This window comes from Sturnira hondurensis, unplaced genomic scaffold, assembly GCF_014824575.4.
Source record: "Sturnira hondurensis isolate 20B ecotype Veracruz unplaced genomic scaffold, ASM1482457v3 Scaffold0021143, whole genome shotgun sequence".
NCBI classification, from domain to species: Eukaryota; Metazoa; Chordata; class Mammalia; order Chiroptera; family Phyllostomidae; genus Sturnira; species Sturnira hondurensis.
The window spans coordinates 7617920-7637041 of NW_028093774.1; the positions used below are offsets into that span (position 1 = coordinate 7617920).

The following is a 19122-nucleotide window of genomic DNA, read 5'->3' on the forward strand; positions in this document are numbered from 1 at the left end:
CTTCCCCTTTCTAAAAATAAATAAATAAAATCTTAAAAGAAAAGCCCTCTAGTAAAAGAACTAAGTGAGGAGATAGCCAATCCATCAGATGCAGAATTAAAAACACTGAGCCCTGGCTGGTGTAGCTCAGTGGATTGAGTGCGGGCCTGTGAACTAGAGGATCGAGGTTCGATTCCCAGTCAGGGCACATGCCTGGGTTGCAGGCCAGTTCCTGGCAGGGGCCAGTTCCCAGCAGAGGATGCACGAGAAGCAACCATACATTGATGTTTCTCTTCCTCTCTAAAGATAAATAAATAAAATATTTTTTTTAATTTTTATTTTTAATATAATTTTTATTTAATTCTTGTTCACGTACAGGTTTCTGTCTTATATTCCCAACCCTGCCCGCCCCCCGCCCCATGCTCCCCGCCTCCCTCCCCTTTCCACCCCCCACCCAAATAAATAAAATATTTTTTAAAAAACCACTGGTAATCAGGATACTCACAGAAAGTACTGAGTGCAGATGCAAAATAAAGGAAAAAGTGAAAGCTTTGCAAAATGAAATAGAAAAATATATAGGGAACCAGCAGTGAAGGGAAGGAAACTGGGACTCAAATCAACTATTTGGAACAGAAGGAAAAAATAAACATTCAACCAATACGGAATGAAGAAACAAGGATTCAAAAAAACAAGGAGAGGCCTAGGAACATCTATAAGGCAGAGGAAAAAATAATCATTCAATCAATACAGAATGAAGAAACAAGGATTCAAAAAAAAACAAGGAGAGGCCTAGGAACATCTATAACACCAGTGGCCTCTGGGACATCTATAAACATTCCAACATCTGAATCATAGGATATGATTTCCAGAAGAGGAAGAGCAAGAAATTTAAATCTTATCTGAAATGCAAGCCACAAATGTATTTTAAAATTTCTTCACAGCCACCCTGAAGTTTTATGTGAGATTAATTTTAATATACTTTTATTTAACCCAATATATCCAAAATATCATTTTCACATGTAGTCATTATTAAATTATTCATGAGATATTTTACACTGTTTTTTGTACTGTATCTTTGAAATCCAGTGTGTATTTCCTATTTACAGCACATCTCAATTTGATCTAACCACAATTTCAAGTGCTCAAGAGCTACATGTAGCCCCTGGCTACTGAAACAGCGCCAGGTCCAGACTCTAAAATCAATGCTTCTGAGCGCAGGGCAGAGTGTTTCACCACCCCCACAGGGCTGCTGGACACCACTCTATTGTTACATACAGGTCTTAGGCTTGATTTGAATGGTATCACCAACCATTTAGTCTCCCAGGCTAAAAGTTCTGGAGTCACATGCTTACCACCAACTGGATGCCACAAGTTGAATCCTATTTGACATTTCAGAAATGTCTTTCTGACATCCTTTACTATCATACCTCAATTGAATGAGTGCAATTTCCTCTCATCTAGTTTTCCTGTTCCAAGTTGATCCTCCATATAGCTGCCGTCCTAAAAAAAACACACACACAAAAAACCAAAGAACAAATATACCCATCCCCTTTCTCATGCAAAGTATTCACTGGCTTCCTGCTAATTACAGAATGAAATTTTCTCAAAACTTCTCAAGTCTTTGCATCCCTGCTCTCCCTCCAGGAATGGCCGTCTCTTGAGTTTGGTAAATGCCTTTTGACCCTTCACGACCCAGCTCAATTTTTTACTCCATAAAGGTCATTTATGGAGTAAATGGAGTAAAACTGAGCATAAAGAACATCGCTTGAATGGGTGTTGAGTGCACAGGTGAAGAATAAATATGAGCTCACCTCTGCATCGTCAGTACCGAGCACAGCACCCAAAGCAACGTAAGTGTGCTGGGGGAAGGAATGCACGCTAACCGTATTCTAAGTTCCTTCTGGGCAGTGACCCTGACCCATACTACAATACTTCATCACAACTGTCTATCATAGTTATTTGTTCTCTCATTAATGACCCTGAATGTTGATGACAATTAAGGGAAATTCTGTAAAATGCCAGGGAAAAGAAAGGAGTCTGGGTTGACCTCCGAGCTCAGAGAGCGGAGTCTCTTCCGGGTCAGTTGCGTAAAGGTAGTGGTTTTCTAACATGATCGAAGGGGTTCCAAAAAAAAAAAAAACCCACAAGAAACAAACAAAAAACCTATTAGATGGGCAGTTGATAATGCGGGTTCGCCGGGCCCTGGGAGACCAGAAATTGCCGGGCTTACGGCTAGTCTGACCTGTTTACTGTAACAGAGTCTGAAGTAGATTGGCAGGGCTGGGGAGCGGGTGACAGGGAGGGCCAAGACCATTTTAACTAAAAGAGACGCCTACTTTCTTCCCAATGCTTAGTAGCCTCAACCCGAGACGACGGATAAATCTGGAGCGAGGAGACTGAGAACGCGCTAGCCACGAGACCAAGGAGCCAAAGCTGACGTAGGGTTAACCCCTCCGGCACCGCGAGCCCCCAACGGCAAAGGGAAGCAGCAAAAAGGGAGGGAAGGAGAGCGAGAGAGTGAATCGTATGGACTGCCACACAAGACCAGAAGCTTGAGACCCACGGGGAAGGCACTTTTTCCGTCGCTGAACACTTTTGCCAAGAAGGACCAGGGCAGTCGCAACCGAAACCCCGGGAACACGTCCCAGTGGCGTTTGGTTGGGAGCTGGGGCCAGGCTGTCCCGGAGTGCCCAGGACGCCCCCTCCCCCAGCTAAAGGCTCGTTCCTTTTTTCCGCCCTCACTTGCCTCGTCAGTTCTCCCCCAACGCCGTCCACTGCCCTTCCCAACCCCTAGTCGAATCCAGGTTCAAGAGCGAGGAAAGCTGGCGCTCGCTCAGCAGCAGCTGTGATTATCAGCCAGCAGAAGGTCCGCAATGGCGGCCGCCATTTTGAAACCGGAGACTGACCGCCGAGGCGGGGGAAACCCGGGGAGGTACCACCTCTCGGGGGGGGTGGGAAGGAGGTTTTAGGAAAAAGACGGCCCTTACACCAAGTCTCATCACCTGGGACCGAAATTTTATTTTTAAATAACTAGTAGTATATCAAATATAGCATAAATGTGAGAAGAGTAGAATACTATAGGGAAAAAGAAGCATGGTGTTGCGATGTCACCCCTGTCTTGGAGCGGCGCGGCGAATGGCGGGTCCCAGGGCCCTAGCTTCCGCTGGAGCCGGAGGCGGGACTCGTCGCTGTCCTTGGTCGAGGGGTCGTTTCTAGGACCGGGACTTCAGGTAGGTGTGGGGTGCGGGGTGTCCGAGGCGTCGCGGGCCACTGCTGTGCAGGCGGGGAGGGTGCACCCCTAGGAAAGCTCTCGACGTTGGAGGGGGGGTTGTCTGGGCCTCCCCGGGCTGCAGAGCGGAGGAGACGGGAAAGAGACAGGAAAGTGGGATTTTTTTTCCTGCTGGACGGCTGGGCTCTGGTTCCCAGTGTGGTGGCTCTTCGAAAGCGTACGCCGAGGCTGTCGTAACTGGGAAACGTATTAGAGATCACCCGGTGACCGCCCCCGGCCGGCCCGGAAAGTAAAGCGGCAGGGACTAGGTGCTGGGCTGCAGCTGCGAGGGAGCGTTTGAGGTCCGACCCCGTGCCAGGGTCTGTCTTCCTCGTTCCTCACCACTGGAAGCTGACCTCGCCCTCGCTTCTAAACCTCAAACCCTCCTGAGCCCACCATTCCACAAAATGTGCACTTTTTAAAGACGTTTCTTGGCTGTATGTGTCATTAAGACAGGTGACTTCAGGAGTTCCGTTTTCTCCATGCATCCAGTACTCCTCTCCTTGGGTTACGTCGACACTCTTGAGTAATATTATATAAAATGCTCTGGGGACCAATTAGAAAGTAGAAATACATATATTTAAATGTCTAATCATCTTTATTTTTCCAACGTGAATTTGGAAAAATTGGAGTGACTTGCAGAAATACACACCAGGTAGAAGTTTATTTTTAGAAGTTGAGCAAGAAAAACTGGGTTGAAGAAAAACTAGTATGTACTAAGAAACATAAGCTAAAGTGAAGAGTAATATCGATATAAATATTTACCTCTGTACTTACCGTAAAAGACCGTAAAGCACATCGGGGAGCCAGCCTGCCTTACTAATCCCGGCTCTGCCGCTTGCTGCACCTGTGACCTTAGGCAAGTTGATTGTCCCTGGATTCCTTCACCTGAAAAAAAGCATCCACTGCATTATTAATGAATACTTGTACAGTCCTGTGAGGATTACATGAATTGGTGATTACAAAAAGCATTAAGAGTAGTGCCTTACAGAGAGTGCGTAAGATTCGGTTCTTTCTAGAATCAGGCAAAACGGCTTTTGTCAGTTTTATGGTTCCCTGAGTCCGTAAGATAAAAACCAACTAGTTGGGTATTTTTTCCCCCTGCCAGGAATACCATAGCCACTCCCAGTTCTGAACTATTTAGGAGCAAAATTTTTCTTGAGTTTTCATACAAAGAAGTCACTAATAGAGTGTGGGCAAAGTAGGTTAACAGTTGTTCATATGTAAACTAATACAGTAATTAAAAATAATGCCAGAATAAACTGTTTTGCATATTCACAACTGCAAACTTACTTGTGCCCACCCCTGTATATACAGTGGCCTGGTGAGCACCCATGTGGACGGATGTCACTGGTAATCCAAGCCAAGGATTGTCTCATCAGCCTGTCCTGAGCCCTCCCTCACTGCCCCGTACCCATCCCTTGTGGTCTTGGGCCCTGACCCAGAGCCTAAAAGCTGCTCTGTGCCCCCTCTCCTCTCTATCCTCCAGGAAGTCCTAGCTCAGTTTTTATGTCCATACATCTTTGTCTTCCCTGGTCATCCACTCAGTGAAATAAACAGGAAACATTATGTTTAGTGCTACTGTTCCCATTAAGTTGTAGCTTTTACAATTATACTATGAAATCACCCTGGGACTAAGATTTGTCATTTACTCCTTAGGGATGGAATCAGGCTTCTTTCATGGTGGTTGCGTCCAGCTCTGCATTTTAAGTGTACAGAATCCTTTTATCTATCAGTCCCACTTTCTTTCCTCTGGAATCTCATAAGGCCTTTATTCAGCCAGAGCCTCAGGGGCCCGTCTGGCCTCATCTGCTCTGCGTGGAGCCAGACAAAAGTAGTTTCCCGCCATGTTGGAAGAATGTGAATAGGAGATGGCTGGTAGCCCACAGGTGGCCGTGGGCGTACTTAAAAATGGTTTTGAGTTGAGAGTTCCCAAGCACATTTTTGCTCTCAGTTAATACAAACAGTATGTCACAGTTATGCTGAGAGTTAGAATTGACACCTGGTCAGAAGTTTAAGGAACTTAATGAAGACCTGTGGCAGATAGATGGTGACTAGACTGCTACAGAGACCCCCATTGTCGTATTTTTGCAGTTTAGTGCTTTCAAAGTTACATTTTCCTATTTGACTTGGGCATGAGTGGTTATTCCAGTACTTGACTGGCTCCAGTGTATAGAGCAAGTGGCTAACTTGGCGGGCATCGGTCAGAATCATAAAAATGATCCAAGTGATCTAATCAAGTGTTCATCCAGAAGCATTTCGGGATCTAAATGATGATCCCGAACGTAACACCGATAGAAGCACCATCTGCTGGGAAATAAGGTGAGATTAGTCAACCGCACGATCTTGTATCCAAGAGCTATTTCAGCAAATCGGCTGGAGAGTTCTTCCAACTCGACAGATTTTTCCAGCCCAGCCCAGACGGAGGGCCAAGGAAGTCCTGTTTGGAAAAAGGCTCCCCAGGTGATACTGATGGGCAGTCACGTTCAAGGATTCCAACTGTAGGCAATAGACTAAAACTGAAACTTAACTGATGACTACATTGTAAATTATTTAAACATCCTTTTACACTGTAATTTCCCAAATCAGTGGCAGTCAGAGTGGATGGAACCTGCCTCGATAGTATACTTTATGAAAGACAGCGTGTAGTAGGGCCACACCTTGTTTATCACACTCTGCTGCACTGTGCTTCCCTGGTGTTGCGTTTTATACAAATTGAAGGCTAGACCCTCCACCAGCAGAGGGATTGACTCACTTTATCGGGACACGTGCTCTATTGCGTGGTCTGAAACCACCCCTGCAAAGTCACCAAGGTATGCCTGTAGTTACGAAATTTTTAACTTCATGACCATTTCCTAACCCAGTGCCTTTAAATAGAAGTGAGTGCTTAAAGTTTGAGAAATACAAGGTCAGAATGTGAAAGTGTGAGAACCAGTGTCTTGGAAGGAGAGGCAGGAATCTAGTCTGTGTGATTCTAGCACAGTTTAGGGCTCAGCACTTCCGGTGGCAGTGATGTACATTACGGCACTGTGCCATGATGTTTCAGTCCACAGGAGACCTCATAAGCAGTGGTGTTCTCCAGGATTGCAACAACTGAACGTCCCGGGAGAAACGGGAACATGTATGGGTCAGGAGGAGTCTCTTCCTCTGATGGGATGAGTGTCTGTGGGACTTGGCCCCAGGTTCCCTGTCACTTACAGCAGCTCAGTTTCTAGTGCACAGGTGACGTCCCAGTCTGACAGTGTAGCACAGCCTGTGCCCCTGGCAGGACACCTTCAGAGGGAGCTGCAGCCCTCCCAGGTCCGGCTCCGTGGTCTCCAGAGAACATTGCTGTAAATTCTGCGTTGAGGACCTTGGACCCTGTACAAGGACACAGGTCCACGGGAGCTACCTTAGCTAGTACTCAGTGCCACCACTGCTTTAGTGAAAGCTCTGTGGTAGCAGAGAGCCAGCCGGTTTGTATGCTTTGGAAATACTTTCCGGTTGTACTGATGGGAAGCATAGATGAGTTATTTCCTCTGTCAGCTCAGTGCCAGCGAGGGCCCTTGGTGCCCGGCAGGGTCAGTGGAACCAAAAACGAATGTCCAGGGTCAGAGTGCTGTGTCCTGCATGCTGCACCCTGTCCATGTTAAATGCCTTTTTTATGGATAGCACAGAGTTCCTCAGTCCGACCACTGCTCCAATGTGCATTAGCAAACCATGTTGCCATGGCATCCCCATGTTCCTTTATCTCTCGGTACTGATTTCATATTCCTGCTGATCCTCAGGCCCCCTTTCGCTCCCACCTGACGGTCACTGTTACGGCTCTACCCAGCCAGCTTTTCCCTCAGTCCAGCCTGCCTCCCTGCTCAGGGAGCACCCAACAGCTTCGGAATTCTGTTTCTGACCCTCACTGTCAGAGGGGAGCGGGGAGGGCTGTGGGACAGTGTCTGCAAAGGCTGCAGTCTGGTCCAGGGACGTCCTGGCCCTTCGCAGTCACTCCCACCCACTCCCAACTCACCCAGAGCAGCTTCCAGTGCTGTGGGCTCCGTCCGTGGTCAGTGCCCTGGACAGGTGCGCCTTTTTATCTTTCACATCATGTTTTCACTGTACCTTTTCTGTGTTTAGATACACAGTTACTTCCCTTTGTGTAACAGTTGCCTGCTGTTTCCAGTACAGTAGCGGCTGTGCAGGTGTGTAGATGGGGGGGGGGGGCGATGGGTTAGACCTCACACCCTGCCTGGGTGGTGTGCTGTGCCACTGAGGTTTGTGTCGGTGTGCTCTGTCATGTCCGCACAGTGACAGAATCTCCTCGGGATGCCTCTGAGAATGCATCCCTGTCACATGGCTGAATTCTCTTTCTAGGGTGTCATCAGTGTCTTCTGAACCATTCTGTATGATTTATTCATTTTTTAATTGACTTTTTAGGGGAGGGAGAGACAAACATCAATTTGTTGTTCCGCTTTATGCTTTCAGTGGTTGATTCATTTATATGCCCTGACCAGGGATCACACCCGAAACCTTGGTGTATCGGGACCACATTCTAATCAACTGACCTACACAGCCAGGGCCTGATTTATTCACTGTATTTTATTTTTTTAAATATATTTTATTAATTATGCCATTACAGTTGTCCCATCCCCCCCTTCATTCCCCTCCATTCTGCACACCCCCACCACCCACCCTCCCCCCTTTAGTTCATGTCCATGTGCCATAAGTTCTTTAGCTTCTACATTTCCCACACTACTCTTGCCCTCGCCCTATTTTCTCCCCACTGTCTATGGGACTTATTCTCCGTACCTTCCCCCTCCCCCCTCTCCTCCCTCTCCCCTGTTGATAACCTTCCATATGAGCTCCATTTCTGTGGCTCTGCTCCTGATCTAGCTGTCTGCTTAGTTTGCTTTTGTTTTAGGTGTGGTTGTTAATAACTGAGTTTGCTGTCCATTCACTGTTCGTATTTTAATCTTCTTTTTCTTAGATAAATCCCTTTAACATTTCATATAATAAAGGCTTGGTGACAATGAACTCCTTGAACTTGACCTTATTTGAGAAGCACTTTATCTGCCCTTCCATTCTAAATGAGAGCTTTGCTGGATAGAGCAATCTTGGATGTAGGTCCTTGCATTTCCTGACTTGGAATACTTCTTTCCAGCCCCTTCTTGCCTGTAAGGTCTCTTTTGAGAAATGAGCTGACAGTCTGATGGGAAGTCCTTTGTAGGTGACTGTCCCCTTATCTCTTGCTGCTTTTAGGATTCTCTCCTTCGTGCCTTGGTGTGTTCCTTCTTGGGTCCAACTTCTTTGGGACTCTCTGAGCTTCCTGGACTTCCTGGAAGTCTGTTTCCTTTGCCAGACTGGGGAAGTTCTCCTTTATTATTTGTTCAAATGAGTTTTCCTCTTGTTGCTGTTCCTCTTCCCCTCCTGGTACCCCTATAATTTGGATGTTGGAACGTTTAAAGATGTCCTGGAGGTTCCTAAGTCTCTCCTCATTTTTTTGAATTATTGTTTCTTCATTATTTTTTGTTTGTTTCTTTCTTTCTTCTTTGTGGTCCACTCCGTTGATTTCAGTCCCAGTTTCCTTTCCATCACTATTGGTCCCTTTGCATTTTCCTTCATTTCACTTAGTGTAGCCTTCATTTTTTCAACCAAAATCAACCAGTTCTGTGAGCATCCTGATCACCAGAATTTTGAACTGTGCATCTGAGAGGTTCGCTATTTCTTGGTGGCTTAGAGTTATCAGCTCTGGGGCTTTGAGTTCTTCTTGAGCCATATTTTGGACTGTTCGTGCCTGTTACGTATGAGGAGCGGAGCCCTAGGTGTTCACCAGGGCGGGGCAACTCAGTTGCTGGGTTGTGACACTGTATGTGGGGGTGGGGTCCAAGAGGGGCAATGGCGGCCCCCTCTGCTGCTTCCCGCTGCTGGGGCCTGTGCAGTCTGTCTCACTGCTCACTCCTTTGCTGATTTATCTGCACACAAATGTATGACCGCGGTCAGCCTGCCTCCTTGCGCCCTCACCGGGTCCCTCTGTTGCTACCCCACACTTGGGATCTGCCCATGGCTGCCTGTGCGCCTGGATTGGGAGATCTTTCCTGCCTGACCCTATTTTGCTGCTGGCTCTGCCCCTCTTACTGGTCTGGTTGAACTGTTAGTTGTTGTCGGACTTCCGTATAGTTCAATTTTCTGTGTTTTGGCTGCATTTTTGTTACTGAAACGTTGTTGACTTTAAACTTGGTTGTAAGAGGAGGCACAGTGTTTCCACCTATGCCTCCATCTTGGCAGAAGTCCTGCTTTCTTTTTTATAATGAGAATAATAATAGTTACTTCATGCTACATATGGAGCTGTACTATGATGTCTCTGGTAGCTAATAGTCATTTTATAAAAGTTCCCTTCTCAAGCCCTGGCTGGTGTAGCTCAGTGGATTGAGCGCGGGCCTGCGAACCACACGATTGCGGTTCGATTCCCAGTCAGGGCACGTGCCTGGGTTGCAGGCCAGTTCCCAGCAGGGCCTCATGAGAAGCAATCATACATTGATATTTCTCTCCCTCTCTCCTTCCCTTCCCCTTTAAAAAGATAAATAAATAAAATCTTTTTTAAAAAGTTCCCTCTCTCCATATCTGCTTATAGAGTCGTTTAATTGATATTTAGATCTACTGTGATATTATTGAATATGGTTGTTTTTTTGAAATTTCTCTTGGATCTTTTAATTTCCTTTCAAAAATTAGTTTGCAGCTTTGCACTGTGGTAGTATGCTAGCCCATGAGGTTTATTCGAGACAAGATTATTGCTAATTGAAAAATTAGTATTCAGTAATTAGCTTTCTCTAAAGAGTTCTGCTTCTACCCTGGCCGGTGTGCCTCTGTCAGAATGTTGTCCCATGCACCAAAGGGTTGTGGGTTCGGTCCCTTCGGGGCGTGTATGGGAGTCAACCAATTGATGTTTGTCTCCAGTATGGATACTTTTCTCTTTTTTTTCCCTCTCTCTCCCTCTCTAAAATTGGTGAACATTTGAAAAAAAAAGAATTCTGCTTCTGGCAAACTGTGAGGGGTGCTAACAGTATTTTTCACATTTAAAAGTTTTTCTAGATTAATACCAATACTCGGCTTTTGCTGGTGGAATTTTTTATGCTCTGCCTTTCTCTGCACTGTATCATCAGATCACTGCTGGAACTAGGAAAAAGTGAATAAACTGACTTAGTGCATTGTAACATTTATATTAATCATTGTCACCTATATAATCTTCAAGTGGATTTTAAGTAGTACTACGTTCTGATGCCAGGCAAATTTAAAAACACTTTTAACATCTGCTGTTATATTCCTGTTTCAGATGCAACTAAAAAGGCATTTCACAGGCAGTTATATTTCTGACCATTTTTTTTACGGCATTCAGGATGAATTTAATTCAGCTTGTGCGTGACCACTGGGTACATATACTCGTCCCTATGGGATTTGTTGTTGGATGCTACCTGGACAAAAGGAATGAGGAGAAGCTAACCACCTTCCGGAATAAGAGTTTGTTATTTAAAAGGTTAGTGTGGGCATTTTTAAATCAACAGTTAATTAGCCAGCTTTTGGAAGCATTCTTAATATATGTATCAAAATAAATAGAAGGGGTAATCCCCAATCCCAAAGACTTCGATTTAAGTGATATTATTTTGTAGTTTTGTTGTTTAATGCTTGCATAAAACTGCACGATTACATTCAGAGTGTAAACAAGTCTTCACTTTGTGAACAGGGTATTTCAGATCTTTGAACCCCCCCCCTTTTTTTATTAATTCAGGATGCATTTTAGCATGGAAACAATGTTTTGAATTAAACCAGCTCACCAGAGCCTACTTTGTATACAGCTTTCACAAACATTATCATAGTCCTGTTTTATGTAAGTCATTGTGTAGCTGAAATACATGGTAGTGGTTACGGCCTAGTGCTCCGTTCTCAGCAGCTCTGCTTGAGAACTTTGGCTGTGGTGGCTGAGTGACCGAATGGCAACTGGTAGTCCCCTGATTCTATTGTGTCTCTGGAGGTGGCTCCTCTGGTAGGAGAGAGAGTTAACAAGCCAGGGTGTCTGCCCCTGGGTGGGGAGCTGGGTGGGAGGAAGCTCGAGGGAGAGGAGAGCTGAGCGGCACAGTCATTGCAGGGGAGCTTCCCAGTCGAGTTTCAGGAGAGATGAAGTGAACTGGAAAGGGCCTAGGAACACTCGCAAACTCCTTGAGCTTTCATGTGAAGATAGACTAAGAAATTACAGCTCTTTAATCTGGAGAAACAAAATGGGAAAGATGGTAAAAGTTTAAAATCATGCGAGAATAGAATATATTGAATCAACATAAAAAAATTTAATGGGTCAATATAGTAGAATATAAAATATTGAATTCATATTAATCTGACTCTCCATTTTATCACTTCATAAAAGTTTTATTTATACTTTTTCCTTTCCTTCCTTTTTTCTTTCCACACAGGGAACTGAGACCTAATGAAGAAGTCACCTGGAAGTAAAGGCTGGGGCTGAATTACAGAATGTTCACATTTTTTTAATTATGAGAAAAATAAAAACATTTAATTTAAACAATTTGGAATGTGATTCTTTTAATGCTGAAGTAGTCTTTTACATTTTAAGTAAAAGGCACCCTAGCCTTAAAAATACTGAGTGCCTGACTGTGTACATTGATGTTAACTTTACAGTTAGCATTTAATTTGCTGTTACTTATTTTCAGTCACAGTACTGTTAACTCATGTAGCCAGATTTTTCCTCAGATGTTTTCCAGGAAAATTTTTGCAAGCCACTTGCTTAAAAGGCAATTTAAAAGGATGATGTTAAGGGGGGTTTTGCTAAAAATCATATAGCCAAGAATTGTAGTTGTGCTGTGTTTTACAAGATTTCTTCAGTGCTTGGGCTTACGTGTTAAAAACACATAAAGCATGTACTAGTTTTAAAAAATCAAGAAATTAGTCCTGGCTGGTATAGCTCAGTGGATTGAGCACGGGCCTGCAAACCAGAGGATCGCGGTTCAATTCCCAGTCAGGGCACATGCCTGGGTTGCAGGTCACTTCCCGGCAGGGGACTCACGATACATTGTGTGTCCTCAGCAGAGGCAACCATACATTGATATTTCTCTCCCTCTCTCCTTTCCTTCCTCTCTAAAGATAAATAAATAAAATATTAAAAAAAAGAAATTGTACTTTGTTGAAATTGAAAACTTTTGCTCTTCAAAACACATTGTTAAGAAAATGAAAATGCAGCCACAGACTGTAATAAAATATTTTCAAAACAACATAGTATCTAGAATATGTAAAGAATTTTTCTTTTAAAGATTTTATGTACTTATGTTTAGAGAGGGGGGAAGGGAGAAAGACAGAAACATCAATGTGTGGTTGCCTCTTGTTTGCCCCCAGCCGGGGACCTGACTCGCAACCCAGGCACATGCCCTGACTGAGAACTGAACCGGCAACTTTGGTTCGCAGGCCATCACTGAGTCCACTGAGCCACACCAGCCAGGGCTGAAGAACTCATAACCAAGGAAGACAAACCCAATTTTTAAAGTAAACAAAGGTTTGTTGTTGTTTAAGATTTTATTTATTTTTAGAGAGGGGAAGGGAAGGAAAGAGGGAGAGAAACATCAATGTATGGTTGCCTCTCACGCACCCCCTACTGGAGACCTGGCCCACAACCCACACATGTCCCCATACTGTTAATTGAACCAGTAACTCTTTCATTCACAGGCCAGCACTCAATCCACTGAGCCACACCAGCCAGGGCAGTAAGCAAAGGGTTTTAACAGTCGCTTCCCCAAAAAAGATAGAGTGGAGAATAAGCACATGCAAATCTGTTCAACATCAGTAGTCACTAGGGAAATGCAAATTAAAAACAATGGGACACCCCTACACACTATTAGAACGCTTAAAATTTAAAAGATTGGTCTTGGCAAGGGTTGGCAAGGGTGTGGAGCACCTGTAAATCAGGGAAGCGGTTTCAAATTAAACATAAACCTACCATCTGACCCATCCATTCCACTCTGAGGTGTCGCCCAAGAGATGAACGCACACGTCCACAGAAAGGCTTTGTCATGAGTGTTCATGGCAACTTTATTTGTAAATTAAGAAATAACCAAAATGTCCATCCATGAATGAATAGATAAATGTGTTAAATCCATATGATTGATGACTACTCAGCAGTAAAAAGAAATGATCTATTGATACAACAGATGAATTGCAGGTTAATTATCCTGAATGAAAAGAAGCCAAACAGAGAGCACCTACTGTATGATCCCATTTATATAGCATGTTAGAAACTGCAAACTCATCAGTAATAACAAAGATCAGTGGTTGCCTGGGGAACCAGGATGCAGAAAGTGGTCAGAAGGGAAAAATGCCAAAGGGACACATGGAAGCTTTGGGTATAGTACATTCATTTTCTTGATTGTGATGCTTTCATGAGTGGATATATATGTTATCTGTTATATTCAACTACCTCTTCTTGGGGAATTATTTTGCTTTATGTAAGATTGAGTGTAGAAGTAAAATTACAGTGAAATTCTCCCTCATTATCACTGGTTCTTGCCAGAACTCAGGACATGAAATGACACATAAATTTTTAAATGTTAAGATTCCTAAGCTATTTGGGTTTTATTAACAAAGGGCTGGTTTAAAAGGTCCCGTGTTTAAGAAGATGGAAATGTATTTGTGCAATCTTACTTAACGTAAAGTTTCAGTGAAGTGGATTAGGGAAAAGCTGAGTTGTTCAAGGTGACAGACAGGAAGTAGCAGAAGTGTATACATTCCATCTTCCCTGTCTCCAAACCTCTCCTGATTAGCCTAGTAACTTCTCTTCTTCAGAATTATTGTTAATCCTTTTTTGTGCTGACAAATCCAAAAGAGTCCATGCATTTATCCATTGTTCTGTACCAACCCTTATATAGTGAGTACAAATCCTCTGACCCTGTACACAGATACACTTTAAAAATCAGAAAAAAATGTGTTGCATATTTCTTCAAGAGACCACAATTTCTTCCCCAGTTAGGCCACAATTCCTTAAGAACACGGACTGCTTCCTCAATACCTTACGGGACTGCGGACTGAGCCCTCGGAGACGTTCAGTAAGTGGTCATTGAACCCTCCCCCTGAGCAGGGTCCTCACTAACAGTCTCCTGGCCTTCCGTCCCGCTGCCCCTTATGGTCCTCTGAACCCGCACTCAGTAGTCACCAGAGGTGTGCATACCAAAATTTAGTGGACCCTTGACCTTATGTTGCTGGACCTCTTGACAGCAACATGGCTGCTGTGTGACACGTTCCTTTTTCAGGGCTTTCATAATACTACACACTGCTGCTGCATTTCTTCCCTTCCCCTGAGCTAGTCCGCTGCTCTCAGAGCTCTGCTCTAGGTTCTCGATCTCTTCCTGTTCCACCCTGGTGGTTTTACTCACACTTGTGGTGGTGGCCATCACCTTTTCTATGTCAACAACTCCCCGGGCCACAGTCAAACCTCGTTATTCAACGATTACACAACATAATGACTTAACCTCATTTCAGGGTGCAAAATCTGCCCCTAGTCTATGCCTTTAGCTTCATCAACACCCGCCCCCTGCCCCACCAACTTTACTGAACTTTTTGCATCACTCAGCTGACACTCTTCAGGGCCCCCAATACATACGCCTGTAACAAACTGGATTTGGACTCCAGCCGAGAACCTTGGACATTGTGCTGTTCACACCTCTCTGTGTCTGTTTCCTCATGTGTAAAATAGAGATAATAACAATGCCCGCAACAAACATTCTATAAAATTCATTAATGTATGCAAAGCTCTTAGAAGAGTATCTACCCTTCAGTAAACCCTATATAATTATTAACTAGTGGAACGTATTGGGAGATGCAATGATACCTGTTTCTTTTTTTAAAAAATTTACTGACTGATTTTAGAGAGAGAAGAAGTGGGGAGAACAGAGAAAACTTCAATTTGTTGGTCCATTTAATGCATCCATAGGTTGCTTCGTGCATTTGCCCTGACCAGGACAGAACCTGCAACTTCGCGATACGGGGATGACACTTTAACCAATTGAGCTATGGGACCAGGCCCAATAATGCCTCTTACTTAATGAAGCTTTTAGTGGGGTGGAGGAGAAAGACAGTAAATCACTGTAATTAGATATCGTAAGTAGAAAATGCAAAGTAAAGGGGAAAATAAAAAGAAAGTACAACCCGGGAGGTCCTTAAGAATCTAAAGCAATGGATGGGAAATGGAGACGATCCTCCAAATGGCAGGTGGCGCTGCAGCACCTCCCCGACCAGCTAGCTAATGGTGAATAAGTGGACAAGCTGTAAAGGTCACGTGTCTCCGCCTTTACAGCCCCAGGTTCCCTCGCCCTTTCCTCCACGTGACTCGTCTTCGGGGATGATTGGTCTACGAGAGACACGTGACCAGGGGTGGGCCAGAATGGGGCGGGGCCTGGGTGGGAGGAGGGGTGGGGCCAGGGTGGGGCGGAACAGTAGGGGGTGGTCCAGCGCGGGGGCGGTTGGCTCCAGACAAATAAACATGGAGTCCATATTCCATGAGAAAGTGAGTATCCGCATTCGGGGGTTACTTGTGTGCTGTGCTGTGGCGGATGTAGCGCGGTATCGCCACCTCCCTGAGAGCTGGGTGGGGCATGTGTCGGCCCCTTCCAGATCTTGCCGGGGGGAGGAGCTTCACTAGAATGGGATCTTCGCTGAAGCCCCCGGCGCATCCTCACCCGTGAGGCCGGTGCCCGAGGTTCTTGGAGAGTCTGGGGCCGGGGAAGTCCCGGGAGCCGGAGGGAGTAAGGATAGGGTGGGGCCGGGGGTGCCACGGGGCCCCAGAGAGGGGGTGGCACCGAGTGGGCTTGCTTCTGTGCTTTTCCACTTTCCGTAGGATTCCTTCTCCAGTCCCTTTCCCCGCATTATCCGTAGCTAGTACACCTCTCATAACACCTTTCTCGATCCTTCCCAACTCTTCCAGTCCTGCCCTTGGCAGAATTAACTTTTCCTTCTCTGGGCTCCTGAGGTCTATGTTGGAATCTCCCATACGATTCGCTCCCTGGGAGTATATTCATGTCTTTCTCCTGCACAACGTCTGGGAATTTCTGAGTGCAGGGAGCTTGGCTCCATCCCATGGAGGGCCTGCCATTTAGGGATGTAAAGTAGGCCCATAAACAGGGAAGTCATTAAGAGTTTTTGTTACGAAATGTTTGGGTTTCGTTTCTTTCGCTAGACCCATCTTTCCGGATTAGGAAACCAGCTTTCTTATTAGATATTAGGGGTGGACTGAAGTAATAGTGTTGTAGTCCACCCAGCTTGTTTTTGCTTTGATTCTTCAATGGCCAGGCACTTGGAAAAATTCTGTTGTTCGCATGTGGAAAAACTCGTCTCTTCCCATATGCAATTATCAAGCCATCTGGGTGTGAGTGAAACATTCCTCGGAGGACTTTGGCACATGATACCTTGTTTCATAAAAGTTTCATGTTTTGAACGGGTTGCTGGTAAGTCTTACTTAATAGGAAAAAAGAGGTTTGGTTTTGTTAAATACTTGTAACTGATCATTTATCTATTTAAAAAGCCTCACATACACGACCATCAACTAAAGCAATCAAATAAAGACGAAAGAGGCACAGCATGAATCTAAACTAATTGTTAAATGGAGTGCTTGTCTTTAGAGAAACCATTTCAGAAATTTTGGCACTAGAATACACTGATTTTTATGTTTGGGGAGGAAGGACTTACTGCTGTAGTTATCCCTAATCTTTTTTTAAAATATTTTATTTCTTTTTTTTAGTTTTAGAGGGGAATGGAAGGAGAAAGAGAGGGAGAGAAACATCAATGTGTGGTTTCCTCTCACATGGCCCCCACTGTGGACTGGGGCGCAACCCAGGCATGTGCCCTGACTGGGAATCAAACCACGATCTTTTGGTTCACAGGCCTGTGCTCAATCCACTGAGCTACATACACCAGTCAGGACTGTATATACGTCTTTTTGTTACCGATTTTCAGACGCTTTGGTATAAGACCAAATGTTTCAACGCTATTTCTTGAGAATTATGCAATGTATATTTTAACAATATCGTTACTCATTTTAGATAGATTTCAGTGAAGGTAACTACTAAACCATGGGATGAAAGGAAGCAGAGTGTTGGCCTAATGAAAATTTGGTTATGTGAAAGAAGTCACTCAATTATCAACATGTTTGTAAGCTTAAACATACTTCAGGAATATATTTACCCTTATCATAAACTTGCATGTGCTTAGCAAATGAAGGCTTTTGAATTGTGGTTCTTCAGGCATATTTCAAGAGTATGGAAAACACCCATAATCGTGGGGACCGTTGTTAATATCATCACAGTCTCTTGTGGGAATGTTAATGTGCCATTTTTCAGCATCCTCCCTTCCCCTCCACCACATATATTTAGCACTTGCTGTGTCCTGGGTTTGTAAAGCCAGAGGACCAACTCTGACTCTAAGGAAGCTATGCATGAAGTGGGGTATCTGCCTGCAAAGGGGACCTACAACTTGGAATGTTGGTTTCCTCGTATTCAGAGCTGTTACTTTGAGTGCCCTTTTATTAATTGAAAGGTAAACTCAGCAAGTTGTATACCACTGTGTCCCCAGTACTTACTATAGTGCCTGGCCCAAAGTAGATGTTCAATAAACATTTGAATAACTTGAGTTCTTTGAGCGTCTAAGACGTATATGTTGCTATTTATCTAAACAATTTTTTCTGTAAATATTTTAGGCTTTGCAGGTCATAGATGGTGTCACATATTCTTGTTTGTTTGTGTTTTCACAGTCATCTGAAAACATAAAACCTCTCTTAGCTACAGGTGCAGGTTGAATTTGGCTCAGGAGTGAGAGTTTGCCAGTCCCTAACTTGAACCTTATTATTAACTGGCCACTAACTGTTTTTTTGTTTGTTTGTTTTTTGTTCTGTTGCCTGCTTTCTGTCATTTTTGTTATCACTTCTATGGCTGACTGCTCTTTGTGAGGTCGCTGTGCCATCTTAATTGGTACTTTCACATAATGTGAACTGAGGATGGTAGCCAAACTTGTTGGCATTGTATTTAAAACTAGTGAAAATACTGAAAAGACTGAGTATTGACACTGACAAGTTATGCTCTTTTGAGATTGCTGGCTCTTAGCCGTCTGCAGTATTTTTGAGGATTAGGAATAAACCGCATTTCACCTAGGTGGTGGGAGGAAGTGGTAATACCACAGACTTGAAGCCTCTGCTTGGGTTTGGACCTTAGCTTTGCCATTTTGCTACCTGTGTGCTCCTGGAGAAGTTACTTATTATCTCTCTGCTGTAGTTTCTTCCTCTGTGGGGTGAGGTTATTACAGGGTTTGCCTCTGAGTTCTGAGTGCCGAGAATGCTACCTGGCACCTGCCGTGGAAGTGCTGCCCTTTGTTTATTTGGAGGCGTGTGTTTGCCGCAGCAAGAGGTGGGACCTTACTGTCTCTCAGAGGAGATGAGATGCTGCTGGGTTGATGGGGCAGCCCCGTGGCTCTTCCAGACACACCCTTAGCTTTGTGCCTGGTTTCTTTTGTAGGCAGTAGTGCCTCTGGGAGTTCGAACCACTTTCAGGTTGGTCCTGAGGACTTTTGAGGGCAGTGAGGAACGATTAGGTGCTGTTCCCTTTTGTGGTTTTATGAAATATCATGGGAAAACTGGAGAGGCAATCTGTTCATCCTCTGATGGCAAGACAATAAAGTTTGGGCCAAAAATCATGCAATTTGAATACCTCTGAACTTTGACTATAGCAGAGAGAGCTGCTATTCAGCTTTGGTTAAAGGTTGATAAGAAAGAAGTGGCCGGGGATAGGTTGTGGGGAGGGGGGGTTGCGTGATCTTGAGAGGGGCCATTGTCCTTTTTTTTTTTTTTTGATCTGTGTAGAATTTGATTCTTCTTA

The 19122-nt window shown here is 44.4% G+C and overlaps 3 protein-coding genes across 8 annotated transcripts in view; 2 read left to right on the plus strand and 1 right to left on the minus strand.

Annotated features, from left to right (window-relative positions):
• CPSF2 (cleavage and polyadenylation specific factor 2) overlaps positions 1–2874 on the minus strand; it is a 31176-nt gene extending 28302 nt beyond the window's left edge. Inside the window, exons 1-2 of one of the 3 annotated variants that reach the window (XM_037031152.1) lie at positions 2722–2874; positions 1407–1479 (exon numbers count right to left, since the gene is read on the minus strand). The gene's annotated coding sequence lies outside the window, so the exon portion shown is untranslated. Of the gene's footprint in view, positions 1–1406; positions 1480–1790; positions 2447–2542; positions 2673–2721 lie in introns of those variants that run through there. The other 2 variants (XM_037031153.1, XM_037031154.1) reach the window with 2 other exon arrangements.
• A 225-nt stretch (positions 2875–3099) lies between these two features.
• On the plus strand, positions 3100–11786 carry NDUFB1 (NADH:ubiquinone oxidoreductase subunit B1). Its single transcript, XM_037031325.1, has 5 exons — positions 3100–3192; positions 3406–3497; positions 5969–6060; positions 10604–10748; positions 11677–11786. The coding sequence occupies exons 1-5, from the start codon at positions 3115–3117 to the stop codon at positions 11711–11713; spliced, it is 444 nt and encodes a 147-aa protein (XP_036887220.1). The 5' UTR covers positions 3100–3114; the 3' UTR covers positions 11714–11786.
• Positions 11787–15696: 3910 nt separating this feature from the next.
• ATXN3 (ataxin 3) overlaps positions 15697–19122 on the plus strand; it is a 34103-nt gene continuing 30677 nt past the window's right edge. For 2 of the 4 annotated variants that reach the window (XM_037031165.1, XM_037031169.1), the window contains exon 1: positions 15697–15767. In XM_037031165.1, the coding sequence (XP_036887060.1) occupies positions 15744–15767 (24 nt within the window). In that variant the 5' untranslated portion in view covers positions 15697–15743. Of the gene's footprint in view, positions 15768–15911; positions 16006–16549; positions 16705–19122 lie in introns of those variants that run through there. The other 2 variants (XM_037031166.1, XM_037031167.1) reach the window with 2 other exon arrangements.